The 15390-nt window shown below is 37.1% G+C and overlaps 1 protein-coding gene across 3 annotated transcripts in view; it reads right to left on the bottom strand.

Annotated features, from left to right (window-relative positions):
• LOC150085583 (phosphatase and actin regulator 2-like) overlaps nucleotides 1-15390 on the bottom strand; it is a 462740-nt gene that overhangs the window by 381642 nt on the left and 65708 nt on the right. For all 3 annotated transcript variants that reach the window (XM_090373361.1, XM_090373363.1, XM_090373362.1), the window contains exon 3: nucleotides 886-1050. In XM_090373361.1, the coding sequence (XP_090229487.1) occupies nucleotides 886-1050 (165 nt within the window). The remainder of the gene's footprint in view (nucleotides 1-885; nucleotides 1051-15390) is intronic.

The following is a 15390-nucleotide window of genomic DNA, read 5'->3' as shown; positions in this document are numbered from 1 at the left end:
TTGAAAATTTATTTATGTTTTTTATATGATTGAAGATTTTTCAGTAAAGGGGAACTCATTTCACCATAATATTGTAACGTAAAAACCCACAGAATTCCAGTTATCAGTATTATCGCAAATGCAATAAGATCGAGTTTACTACCTGTTTATAATAAATTGTGCTAACAGAAAAGCCCAATAAACTGGAGAGTGCATATTGTTTTATGGTAGTGACCTCCAGAAATGTGTTTTAGAAAAATACCACAAAGGCATTCAAAATTGATTCTTATAATGGAATCGAATGATAACAATGAATGTGTAATACAATTTCCATTATAAAAACGATAAATAGGTTATTTATATAACAAAAATTAACTTCCAAGGTCTTGGAATGAATTACCAAAAAAACACCAATGTGTTATTGGGTTCAAATTACAATATTTTCACAGGATGCAAAATACATTTCCATGATTTTTTTAAGTTTGCACCGGCCGGCAAAAACTTACATCAAGCCGAATTTGCGTTAAGTCAAGTATTATGTAAAGCTGGGGAGTGCCTGTATATTAATTCTGCCTGAACTTGGAAGGTCATGGACACCTCTCACTACAACCAACACTTACATGAGAATAATCTTTCTTAAGAGCTTATTTCCCAAAAAATTTCTTATATTGATGAGTACTTCTGCTGATAATGCATTTCACTGAAAATTTTGCATGTCATTTGATTATCTAGATTTTTTTTTCTTGTTAGATCAGATGTGGATCTCATTGTCAAATAAACTATAACAAAATATTAGTCGATAAACATATTTTTTTAAATTTCCATTTGTAGACAAAACGTGTTTCCTGACTTTTAGAACCTCTGTAAATACTTTGAGTAGTAGAAAATACATCTGATTATACCTACTTCTTGATGTTTGCTCAAACTTCTCACTTTTTTTCTTTCTTTTCCATTTCCATGGTTTAAATAACCTTCCCAGCACAGCTAGCCGGCTATGCTTTCCCTCCATTTGTGTTGCTGTTCTAGAAGAACCTAAAGAACCCGTTCTCATAGCACTTGTAGATTTTTTGCCTATAAAGAAAAAAAAAAAAGTTATACAAAAGCAAATATATATACTATACAAAGGGTACTAGGAAAGTTTTGCACTATGACGCAACAATGAATCACAGGAAGCTGGAAGCTGCTTGTTGCTGCATGTTGAGACATGTTCATACGTGCATAGTAGCCGCCGCGCCAAGTCAATGGGCTCAGTTATTCATTAGTAGTGAGAGTGTAAAGTGCTTGCGATGGCATCGTGGTCACGAAATGAGATAAGGACAGTTTTGTGGTATAATTTCGTGCGTGGTTTAACCATAGACCAGTGCTTAGAAGAAATGACTCTTGCACTAGATGATGATTGTCCACATCGTACAACGATATTCAGGTGGTATAGAGAATTCCAAAGGTGAAATTTCACTCTGGAGGATTCTGAGAGGCCGGGAAGGCCACGAACGTCAGTTACGGAGGAAAACGTTACTGCTGTGAGGAAAATGCTTGACGAAAACAGGCGAGTGACCTACCAACAGATAGAGGATACTTTGGGCCTAAATGCACCAGCAATTCGTTCGATTCTGCAAGATCATTTGCACGTGAAGAAACTTTATTCTCTCTGGGTGCCGCATCAACTGACTGAAGAGCAGATGACACGACGTGTGACTTGGTGCCGGGAGATGTTAAAAAAGTTTGATAAGGGACAATCTCGGTATGTGGACAACATCGTGACAGGTGACGAGACTTGGCTGTACTATTACGATCTGCCGACCAAGGCTCGAAACAAAGTTTGGGTCTTTGATGATGACGACACACCCGTAATTGTCAGAAAATCCCGATCTGTAAAGAAGAAAATGATAGCTGTATTTTTCAAATCGAGTGGAATTGTGGAACGTGTCGTTTTGGACACGCAGAAGACAGTCACAGCTAAGTGGTATACTGAACAATGCCTGCCTAAAGTCATTGGATCTATGAAGAACCTGCGGCCAAAGTCAAGAATGGACACCTGGTACCTCCATCACGATATGCTCCAGCTCACCGCGCCAAAGCCTGCACCGAATATTTGACCACGACAGGACTGAAACTTCTCGAGCACCCTCCCTACAGCCCAGACCTTGCTCCCTGCGACTTTGCACTGTTCCCACATGTGAAAATGAAGCTAAAAGGGAGGCGGTTTTCCAGTGATGAGGACCTTCTATGGGCTTGGGACAACGAGTGTGCTTTACTCCCTAGTGAAACTTGGCAGAACTGGTTTAAAGATTGGTTTCGGAGTATGGAGAGGTGTATTGAATGTAGAGGAAATTACTTTGAAAAAATTAAATAAACAAAGCTGCATTGCAAAACTTTGCTAGTACCCTTTGTATAAAGAATTACAAATACAAGAACATAATAGTGAAAAATAATGCTCAATTTTTTTTTTTTTTTTTTAATTTTCATAGAGATAGTGCAGTGAAACATGAAGATATACACTTGTGTTTATTTAATCATTTGATGATTATTTTTCAATACACAGTACAAGGTCAAAACTAACACTGCTCATGGGAGACATCAACAAAGGTCACAATGCAACAAAATATTAAAAAGTTGCTGAACTTCTGAATCTGGGAAAGCTTTTGTTGCACTTCAGCTACTTTTGGTAAGAAACATGATCCCACCACCCCCTCTACCTCCCCTATCCTTCCTAAAATACATTGTATATACCATAGTGAACTTCTTAATCTCCTATTTCCAGGTTACACCATGTTTCCATTATTCCTATTAGGTAAAAATTGGAGCAATGAGCCCAAATGCTACATTATTCCTATTTATACAATTGTACAGTATCAAAGGTTTTAACTGATATCTAATTATATGATGTCAAAATTCTTTACATCCAATTCCTTTGTGAAGACCTCATGGTAGTCAGATTCGTCAATGTCTACCTCTAATAAATCCCCTTTGACTGCCGTATGGTTTCACACCTATAAAGGCTAGATCTTGCATTACTATAACTATTGTCATCATTATTCTCACTAGCATTGAGGTCAAACTTTGGGGTCTGCAGTTTACCCATTCACTATCTGAACCAGTCTTGTGAATAGGAAAAGCATTTGTACATCCCCAATCCCATTATGGAAAATAGTTGAACTAAATCTTTTCAGCTTCTTTGAATAAAACTAGATAGATTCCAACTGATCCAGGTGCCTTATTCACCTTGGGCTGCATTAGTTTCTCTTCCACCTTCCTTTCAATATTATAAAATCATTTACCTCAATCCATATTAGATAGACTTCTGCACCATCACATCTAAAAACTGTGTGAATGTAGATAAAAAATAATATTTATTCAGTTCATAAGTAAACTGTATGGGTTCATCAATAGTCATACCATTCATATACATTGGAACAATCGACTGGTATAAATGGCATTACTATTGCTATAATAATTAATGTTAATACTACAAGAACAGGGTTAAAGTGCAATTCAAGCCTTTTCTTGTAGTGTTAACAGACAAAGAATTTCTTGCTATTTTTCTTTGCATTATTAGCCAAAGGCTTCTCACATAATCTGCCTTAGCTTTCCTACCCCTCCCGAAGTAACTTAATTACAGAGTGGCTTAAACTAGTGTGTAATTAATCATCGTATTCATCCCATGTATTTTTTTATTTATTTTATTTTATTATTTTTTTTTTTTTATTTCTTTACTCATTGGTTCATTTAATATCTATCCATTTAGGTCTAAACCTTGACCAATATCTCCAACTTTTATAAAACGGTTCATGGTATCTATAATTACCTTTCTGAATACTTCCCATCCAGCATTTGTACTTTAATATTAACATGTCTCACTGAAAGGGATTTAAACAATATCCGAGTCCATTATAATTATCCTTGCAAAGACAAAATCCCTTCCCTATACGGTAGTTATTTCTTTAAATAAATCCCACATCAATACTCTAAAGATCACTGCCACCTAAAGGTTCTTTTAATTAAATTCTTAATGAATCATCACTGATAACCAGACCAAGCATATAGCCCTCACTTGTTGCTTTGACATTTATTAAACAGTCATCCAGAAAATTGAGAAATGTTATGGTACTGAGTGAGCTGCCAACTCACGAGTTCCAATTGACATCTGGAGTTAAAATACTTCATGACACAAAATTGATTTTCTGGTCCATAATTTGCCAATATAGTGGTGCATGACACTCCATAGTCAATTTGGCCACACTGCTCCTATCACTCCTATAACACACTGCTCCTATCACTTTATTTTTACAGTATTTGTCAACCAGACTGACTCAACATTAAAATGGCAACCTGTGCTTATTGGTGCATTGCACTGTTTTATATTCTATATGCTTCTTAATCAAAAGAAGAACTCCGCAGCTCTCATCACCCCGTCATGTCTATTGTTCCTGTACAAATTATAAAATGCCAGATCTGAGTTATGCCGTGTTTCTGTTATACAACATCAACACTCGACTAAACCAATACTACAAACAATTGATTTACTATGTTCCTAGCATTAGTGTATAATACAAGCAAATATACGCCTGACCATGTTTTTAGTATACAGTCCATCATATACAGTCCATCTAATTGCTGGTCTCATGTGAACCCTTAATAGGCAATGTAATCCCTCCCCCATATCTTCCTCTCCAAGCTCTGCATGTCACAGTGGAAGTACTACAATAATCAATTTACCTCTACTTGCAGCAGCTATTAATTAAGCTATTAGTCTGTGTATACCCTTCAAAGTAGTTTTCAGCTCCACCTAACACTGCCTCAATGGCAACAGCAAATACCATTGCATCCCTTCTATTTAAATTTATCCCATTCCTGAAAGATCAGTCCTGTCTTTTAACAAGCTTGTTGTTTGGTTTTTTAGGAGCATTAGCAACTAAGGCCGTATTGCTCCGGGCATATGCGGTTGTCATTCCCTAACCTTCCCACATCCTCCGTTTTTGGTGGTCACGGGCTCGAACCCCGGTCTAATCAAGAAGCGTGTGTTACGCACTGCTGCTTCTGCTCACCTGGCTACGGAGACGCCCCTTTTAACAAGCACTGGCCATGCTGAGAAAATTTTTATCCCACGATCCTTGCACAATCTCTACAGGGCAGACTGAATTGACTGACAAGGCTTTCAATAAACTCCTTCCTGTCATGTTGTACCAAAATTCCAAACGTTAGTACTATTATAATATCAACTAACATGTACAATATCGCCTTTTGTGCCCTTAAGGATGACAGTTATATAATATTGGCAACTTTCACACCTGGCACAGACATACCTAGTCCTATTTCACCTATCCTTATTGAATAAAGTATTCCCAATTCCCTGAAAATAAGTGACCAAGAATAACTATCTCCTTTATTGTGGTGATCCTGCACTTTGCAACCAGATACACGAGAGTCGGCTCTAACATTAAGATGGTAAGCTGGGTACATAAGTCCCTTGATTCAATTCCTTCAAGAGAAAAAAACTCTTTTCAAGCATTCTAATTCATCTAACAAACACTGAATTTCCATTTTACTTCCTCACTCGCTCTGCACCTATATCCTGTGGTATCATGTTCTGCTATAGTCAAGTCTACATATATATATGCCAAACAACAATGGATGCAATAAGGTCCTGATCCACAAGAGAACAGCCTTCAGCCATCCCCCCCCCCCACACACACACACCCTTTGGGCCAAGGGCATCCTTTGCTTTGGTGAATATGCTTTTCTACTAATCCCAGGCATAAACTTCACTTAAATTCAAATTAGTTCCCACACCACTATACCCAAAATCTACAATACTACTGCAGTAATGCTGTGATATGCTGGTACAACATTAATAGTAATACATTGAATGCCAGTTAATGTTATCACTGGTTATTGTTATCAGCTGCATATTATAATCAAAAACAAAAATCCAACACCATTTATATTATAATGCATGTAAATTCTTCTGTATACGTGTATAAGTCACATGCTCATATGTGTATAAGTCAGAAATTTGTTGATTACTGTATTTACAATCCCGACCATGCCAAATAATGTTTACAATCTCAACCCTTGCATGAAAGTAGTACCTTTCAACTTCGAATACCTGCCACATATCTGTAGCCTGCAGGAAAAGTAGGAGAGTGCCTGTAAACAAAAGCAAATGAACAATCAAGAAAATTACACATTTTGCTTTTGGGCTATACAGTTGGGGAAAGGGGCAATCTAATCCATTGCAGTAAATTTTTTCAACTATATATGACAAATTATTGGTGTTTAATTACACTGTCCAAAAATTTGAAGTTTTCCTACAAGCAATTACGTGATCTCAGTGTGTATGTGCAGTACCGTATCCACTAACTGCTTGATGTGAATAGACTTGAGTTTAATTTGCAATTGACGTCCATTGAGAAACGAATCACAATTAATTTTTCTTAGAATGAAAATGTCACAAAAATAACAGTTAAGTTTGAGAAAAAAAAAAAAAAAAAAAATTTCTAAAAGAAGCTGCATTAAAACTCTGTGAACTCTTAAAGAATAGAAAATAGCATGAATTAAGAGTGACTAGGAATGATAAACTGAACAGGAAAAGAAAAAGATGTGTAAAGGAAGCACATTTGTGGAAAAAGTGCTTCTCAGATGGTTCACAAATCAAGATTAAAAAATGCTTCTATCAGTCTAAATATCCTATGCAAAAAGGCCTTTGCATAAACCTTTGAGATGTCAAGAACAACTACTTGTGTTTCACCAAACCTTTCCATTGAGTTAGTCCATAAATGGGTAACATAAGCCAGAATATCACCAGTGGATCGACACTGGCAATCGTTGATCAGGTGGAAGGTTTCTAGGTGTTTTAAGAGTTCACGGTTAATTGATTTCACCATTACTTAAGAAAGAGTAGAAGTAATTGCAATGGGACGATAATTGGATGGGAGGGATTTGTCACCCTTTTTAGGAACTGGCTGGATATGAGCAAATTTTCAAGCAGAAGGAAAAACACCTTTGGAATAAGAAAGTGAAAAAAGGCGGCAAAGAATAGGAGTAAGTTCAGGAGCACAGGTTTTGAGAACAAGTGGAGAAATACCATCGGGACCTGGAGCTTTCTTAGCATCAAGATTCGACAAAATCCTTCTGACATCCTTTTGACGGAAGACCACAGGACGCATTGAATGGAGCATGTTGGGAATGGTAGGAGGTGATTTACCAAGATCATTAATACATGAGTTTTTTTTTTTTTTTTTTTTTTTTCCTCTCTAATTTTCATTTCAAATTTGTGCAACTTACATGTATGGAGCCAGATAGCAAAGATAAAATACTACATGGGCAGAGTAGAATAAAATTAACCCCGGGTACACATGCTCTGTACTGTACCCCGCAACACAACTATAATTTGATACACACACATTACAGAGCACAGCAGCATCTAATGCTTCTAACTTAGATAAATATGGGATTCATAACCTTAAATTCAACACTTGCAAAAAATAAACTATGTTTAACCTGTCCTTGTATGCACCCGCAACACAGTACAAATGATACTACAAAACCTACCTTTTGTAAAAACAGTAATGTTATATACCTTATAACCTGCAATACCTGTAACATAAAATACGTTGGACAAACTAGCAATAAATTACACCTGAGAATTAATCAACACAGATCAGACATCAATAACTACCTGGATAGGAAAAGTAATAATGTAGAACAAGAAATAGAATACATGCATTTTCAATCTCACGACTTCAACAATATATACATATCCATACTAGCACATATTAGTAACAACAACATCAGAACAAAACAAGAAGAAATATTTATGTTAAAATTAAAAACTTTATACCCATATGGTCTTAATAATAAATTCAACCATAAAATTATTACCAATATTTCAAATACATATGACAAATTCAATATAATTAAATTCCAAAATCACCCACACAAACATTCTAAAAAATCTAATAATACCAACATCAAACACAAACCAATTTTAGGCGATTTTGATGCCACCCTTAAAGACTGGGATAAAAATATTATAGATGAGCAACATATACATAATTTACTTTTCAGTACCAAACACAGTATACTGAGAGCACTAAACAGGTTCATACGCACTTTCAGCTTCAAGTCCAAGCATCGCTTTCATATAATAAACGATATTTGTAAATTCAATCTAAAAAACCTACACACTACAACATGTGATAATACATCATTCATAATCTTAAACTTCAACAGCCAAATTATGGACAACGTAAATATTAATAAACTTATAAATCAGCATAATCATCTACTTCCTAATACCAGCCAAAGTTATATAAAAGTTAGATATAAATATAATAAACCTTTTGGATTATTAGCCTGTAACTACAAATCTATAGCTACAAATTTAATATCTCATAATGCAGACACCAACAACTGCATATGCAAGCATAGTAATATGCAACAATATATTGATCCAGACTATGGACACATCATTACTGGTAATCTAAACATAGTTACAGACCCAAAGCTCAGATATATACTATCACAAGGATTCAAATTCAGGCCATGTACCAAAATAAATTTAACCACCCTTAAAAAACAGTTATATCAAGACCTGCTAAACTATTGCTTTCAACTAGCTTACAAGTATAACATGCCTATAGAGGCATACCATATGTGGATTAGCCATACTTTCACTCTATTAAAACATAAATGAATTACCCAGTTCATACAACCTGCAAAAATACCATAACGTGGCTAAATTGAAACAAAAACTACTAGAAATGCATAAAACTTCATCATCACACCAGTAGATAAAGCAGCAAACAACTATGCATTTATTTGCAAAACTTTTTATGCACATACCTTGACAACTGAACTTAACTCCAGCAATACATACAAGCCTATATCTAGTACCTACAATAGCATTACAAAAAAACTCATAGCCTTCAATAAGAAGCTAAAACTAAACATGAACAATTCCAGCTTACCTTATATATACTTCATTCCAAAATTTCACAAAAAACCCATAGGCTTCAGATTCATAACCTCGTGCAAAAATAGTTATGTGCACAAACCTGGAAAAGCACTTGAACAACTACTGCAACCACTGCTAAAAAACATCCATAACAGCAAAATCATAGGCAACAACCTACCGGTATTAAAATTTTTCCAGATGAATAGTAATGTTAACAATATGCACTGGTCCCAAAGGAACTAGTAGTTGTTGGTGACTCTATTGTCAGGGAAACGGGGAACATGCTTTGTAAAAAGGATAGGTGGAACAGGACCAGGGTATGTCTGCCAGGAACAAAGGTTGATGACGTTGTAGAGCAGATATCATCTTTTAAGGGTACAAAAGGTGATATAGTTGTACACGTTGGCAGTAATGGTATCAAGAGTAGGAGACCGGCAGAATTGCTTAACAAGTACAGGTCACTGTTGAAAAAAAGCCGTGAAATAGGGTTGAATTTGAAAGTGTCTGCAATTCTGCCTAGACACGATAGGAGGGAGTATATGATGAGAGCCTTTTCGATCAATTCGGCCCTGGAAAGATTGTGCAAGGCTCAAGGGGTAGAATTTTTTTCAGCCTGGACTGTACTTGTTAACAGGAGAGACTGCTTCTACAGGGATGGGATATACTTAAATAGAAAGGGTGCAAGAATATTTGCTGATGCTATCGAGGCAGTGTTAGGTGGGTCGGAAAACTGACAGCTTGGGGGGAGACAAAGACGAATAGATTAACAGTAGCCACTGGCAGAGGTGAAAGAGATTCTTGCACTGCTTCTATTGGAATGAGCAGAAGCCTGAAAAACAAGATGCAGGATATTTCAGAGGCTGCTGGGAGTCATTGTGGTACAAGTAAACACATGGGTTGTGTTAGGGTAGCTAAGAATAGAAATAGGTGCATGTACACTTGCGTGTACATGCACATATTTCTTAGTTTAGTAAATAAATTTGATGAATTTGAGGTATTGCTCAAAACATCAAAGGCAGATATTGTTGGGATATCAGAGACGTGGTGTCACACAGATATAAGGAATGCGGAACTGGAATTTGGGGAGTACAACATCTACAGAAAGGATACACTGGATAGGAAGGGAGGAGGGGTTATGCTATTAGTTAAGAAATACATAAAATCCAAGGAAGTGAAGCCAGTGGACATCGCTGGACAGTGCAGTGTCGAGTCAGTTTGGTGTGACATAAGCATTGGGAGATCAAAATTGAGAGTAGGAGTGTGCTATAGGCCTAATGACTCTGATGAGTATAATAAGAAACTGTACAGGGAAATAGAGTGGGCCAGTAAATCAGAGAGTCTTATAATGGGAGATTTTAATTTCCCAGATATTGACTGGAATTTGGGGGCTGGTCACTCACACACTAGCAAGGCTTTTGTGGATTTATTGGATGATTGTTTTCTACCTCAGCATGTTGGGGAGGCAACTAAAGGGAGGATTACTCTTGATTTGATTATCAACAGTGATTCTTCATGCATTAAGAATCTGCAGATAAATGAACCACTAGGTGGCAGTGATCACAGTGTGCTAAAGTGGGATTTACTCAAAGAGGTAACTACCATTATGGGTAAAGGGAAGGGTTATTGCTTTCGTAAAGGCGACTACGATGGACTGAGACAGTATTTAAATTCTATACAGTGGGACCAACTGATGATGTTACCAACAGCAAATGCAAAATGGGAAGCATTCAAAGAACTTATCTTGGAAGCTACTAGGCTTTACATACCAACCAAGAAATATTGTTCAAGGTTTAGGCCTAAATGGATGTCAGATGAACTGATGAGGCATATTGCAGAGAAGAAAAATGCATGGGATACATATAAATTAACGCATGTCACAGAAGCCTATGATAGATACAAGTTGATCTCTAACCAAGTTACAAAAGGAGGTTAGGCAGGCGAAGGCAGATTACGAGAAATCTTTGGCAAGGGATGCAAAGAAAAACAGCAAAGAGTTCTTTACTTATGTAAACTCTAGAAGGAAGGAGATGAATCAGATTGGTCCACTTGATATCGATGGGTCAACTGTTGATGATCCTGCGCAGGTAGCTAACAAACTAAATGAATATTTTGCATCAACATTCGCACATGAGGAGTTATTTAGCGAGGGGAAAGCCAGAGGTGTATTCAACTCTAGCAGTAAGCTAGAGAATCTTGTAATAACTGAAAGTAAAGTGGAGGAGAAATTGAAGATAAACACAAGAAAGGCACCTGAGGTGGATGGGATCTATCCAGTTATATTAAAGGAGGCAGCAGAGGAAGTAAGCAAACCCTTAGCCATAATCATGAGAGCTTCCTTGGACTCAGGGGAGGTACCCACAGACTGGAGATGTGTAAATGTGACCCCAATTCACAAAGGAGGATCAAAGGCTGACACAAGTAATTATAGACCCGTGAGTTTAACTTCTGTTCCAGGAAAATTAATGGAGGCACTAGTTAAAGAAGCACTGCAGGATCATTTAGACAAGACTTCAGTTATAGCTTGGACACAGCATGGTCTTGTTAAGGGGAAGTCTTGCCTGACAAATTTGATTGGATACTATGATGCAGCCACAAAGGAAATGGATGCAGGGAATAACTTTGATATTATATACTTGGATCTTAGAAAGGCTTTTGATACTGTTGCACATGGAAGACTGCTGCACAAATTGGAGCATTGTGACATTGGAGGCAAATTGCTGCTGTGGATAAAGGGGTGGTGAGGGGGAGAAGACAGAGTGGTAATCAATGGACACTGCTCGTCGTGGACTAATGTTATTAGTGGAGTCCCTCAGGGCTCAGTGTTGGGTCCATTATTGTTTTCTGTATTCATAAATGATATTGATGATGGTATATCAAGCTTAATGTCAAAGTTTGCAGACGATACAAAGGTAGGCAGGGTTGTCAAGGACACTACTGACACTATGCTGCTGCTGCAACAGGATCTGGAAAGGTTGAGCAGATGGGCTGAGAGGTGGCAAATGAAGTTTAACATTGACAAATGTAAAGTACTACACATGGGAAACAGCAACCCCAGAGCAACGTATCAACTCTGTGGTACTACACTGACAGTGGTAGAGAATGAAAGGGACCTGGGGGTGGTAGTGCAGGCAGATATGAAGTTCTCTGAGCAGTGCAGACGGGCCGCAAGAGTAGCTCATGGTGTATTGTCAATGATATATAGGAATGTTTCTAGCAGGGATAAGGAGGTGATTATTCCCTTGTATAAGGCAATGGTCAGGACACACCTAGAGTACTGTATACAGGTCTGGAGGCCTCATTTCAAGAAGGATGTAGAGCTGCTGGAACGAGTACAGAGAAGGGCAACAAGATTAGTGAATGGAACAAAGGGGTGCTCTTACGAAGAAAGGCTTAAGTTTTGCAAATTACAGTGGCTGGAGACTAGGCACCAGCGAGGTGATCTGATAGAGGTGTATAAAGCCTTGAATGGTTTGAGCATGCTCAATGCTGATGGGATTCTTCCTCTAGCTCAGAATAATCACCTGAGAGGGCATAAATTCAAATTGAGGAAAGACAGATGTAGGATAGATGTGCGGAAATTTGCCTTTAGCCAGCGGGTGGTTGGTTGGTGGAACAGACTTCCATCCCTTGTCGTGAAAGTTGATAGCCTAAATAAGTTTAAGACTCAGTTGGACAGGTATTTTGAACGAACAAAGGGGTGAAGTGGAAGTGGTTTCTTTTTTTTTTTTTTTTTTTTATTTATTTTATTATTTTTTTTTTTTTTGGCTGATGTTGCATAAGCTTGCTTTCTTGCATCAAATGCCTCTGCTAATTCTAATGCTAATATACAAACCTTTGATTTCCACAGCCTATTTACAAGTATTAATCAAACCAAACTAAAATCTGTACTCAAAGATATTTATACTAAATATAATGATTATATATCCTGCAATACCTATTACTGGAACAACATACTGAACTTGTGTATCTCCAACAATTTTATATATGACGGTAATACAGTATATCAACAAACCAATGGAACACCTATGGGCAGCCCAGCCTCATGCATAATAGCCAACCTATATCTATATTGGTCAGAGACCTCCTTTTCACAGGACCTCATAGTGATCAACTGTGATTCTTCAGAGAGACCTAGATAGACTTCAGGAATGGTCAGAAAAATGGCAGCTGTGCTTTAATCCAACAAAGTGTAAGGTATTACACCTGGGAAACAGTAATCCCAAAATAACTTATTCACTTGGTGGAGTTCAACTAAAGCCAGTACTGGAGGAAAGGGACTTGGGTGTTACGATACGGTCAGACATGAAATTCTCTGAGCATTGTAAACAGGTTGCAAGGAAGGCCCATGGTGTCCTATCAATGATCTATCGAACTTTTGCAAGTAGAGATAGGGACGTGATAATCCCATTATATAAGGCTTATGTTAGACCACACTTGGAATACTGTGTTCAAGTATGGAGACCGCACCTGAAGAAAGACATCGAGCTTCTTGAAAGGGTGCAAAGAAGGGTAACTCGCCTGGTGAGATCGGCAAAAGGGCGTCCTTATGAAGAAAGACTTCGAATATGTGGGTTGCAGAGTTTGGAAACTAGACACCTTAGAGGAGATTTGATTGAGGTGTTTAAGGCTCTGAGAGGCATCAGTAAAATGAATGAGGACAAAATTTTCAAGATTACAAATGATGCTAGAACTAGGGGACATAAATTCAAGTTACGGGGGGAAATGTTTAGATTGGATTGCAGGAAGTTCTATTTTAGCCAGCGAGTTATAAATTACTGGAATAAGTTGCCTTCATGGGTGGTAGAGGCCGACAGTTTGGGGAAATTCAAAGGTCATCTGGATAGTACTTTCGGGTAAGGGAAGCACATAGGATGATAGGTTTAATTTCCTTTTTATTTATTTTTTATTTTATTAATTATTATTATTTAGTTATTTATTTATTTATTTATTTATTTTTTTGTTTTTATCATTGTTTTGTTCGGATTTATATTTTTTTTTATTTTATTTTATTTTATTTATTTTTTTTTTTTTTGGCTGGTGCAGCATAAGCCATAGGCTTTCTTGCACCATGCGGCCGTTACTAATACTAATACTAATACTAATACTAACTGCCCGAATTTCATCAAGAAAATATGGACACTTATACCCCAACGAACTCATACTGGAAAAAACAAACAACTTAGATACTGCAGCCCATTTCTTGGATCTAGACATTCAGTTAAAGAATAACACAGCCTACTTGTGCAACAAACGCGAAGCTTTCAACTTTAGCATAGTCAACCTTACGCAATGGAATTCAAATATTTCCAAAAAAGTACATGCCAACGTGATTCTAGCACAATGCATCAGAATAGCAACCATATACAGCAATAATGAAACAGCCATTGATAACATCAGGATATTATACAAGAAACTCAAGAACAACCTTTTTCCTATAGCATATCTGCGCCATCATATCAGTAAAGCCCTTAACATATTAAGGCACAAGGATATAAAAGATATTAAGATAAATAGCATTATTGACATATAATTAATCCCATACACATCTAGTATGTATATAGTGTAAATACAATACACTAGGCCTCTGTGGTGTCTTACAGTCTGGAAAACTCGTACCCACCAATTGGCCAATCACAGTGCATTTATCTTGTAATTATGAGCATTCTTAACTTTATTTATATTTAATTATATTATATTCTATACTTAATTATATTGCATTTTAACACTTTGCACAACTGACCTTAAATACATGATGCACGAGCTCCCAGACATTCATTCAGGGTCCTAACTATAGGAACGGGTTTGCAACCCCGAACTACCCTAGCCCAACTACATATTTCTACCATAATGATCTTTCCACTTTACTAGCCACTACATTTTATGCCCTGTGAGCGATTAGTTTACCGAACGTGATATTCAGGGCTCTATTTTTCTAACTTTACCCAACCTATTTTTCGCGTTAAACAAAGTTTAGTTGCCTTCTATCGCTACTTTGTCAGCTATTATATTTCTTAACTATCCTGGGCAGTTTGAGCATCATGTATTTAACCTAGCGTAGCTTCACTGTCCACGTTATTTCAAATATACACGCACCAAAATTTGTCTAACGCTAGGCACCGCTAATGTACACATGCATATATACACTGGCAACCCACTGACACAGTCTTTACTGTCCGTCCAGCATGTAGCGGTAAGTTCTTGTCTTTCGGATTTTTCCTTGCCTTTGTCTTTTCTACTTTCATAGCGTTCCACTTACTTCTGTAAGGTCATCCATGTTCTGTATGATATAACTTATTAACACATTATGTAATTGCAAACTTAGTGTAACGTTATTCAAAATTTTATTCAAACGTTATTCAAAATTTTAGTAATTTCATTAAAAACTTTAAAATTGTTATTACCACGTGGACTGTCGCACGTGTTTTTTTTTTTTTTTTGCCGACCGGGCTAGCCGA

Source organism: Mastigoproctus giganteus, chromosome 5, assembly GCF_048544385.1.
Source record: "Mastigoproctus giganteus isolate SK-2022 chromosome 5, ASM4854438v1, whole genome shotgun sequence".
Taxonomy (NCBI): Eukaryota; Metazoa; Arthropoda; class Arachnida; order Uropygi; family Thelyphonidae; genus Mastigoproctus; species Mastigoproctus giganteus.
The sequence above is the reverse complement of the archived record's forward strand: the minus strand, read 5'-3'. Positions and strand labels throughout refer to the sequence as shown.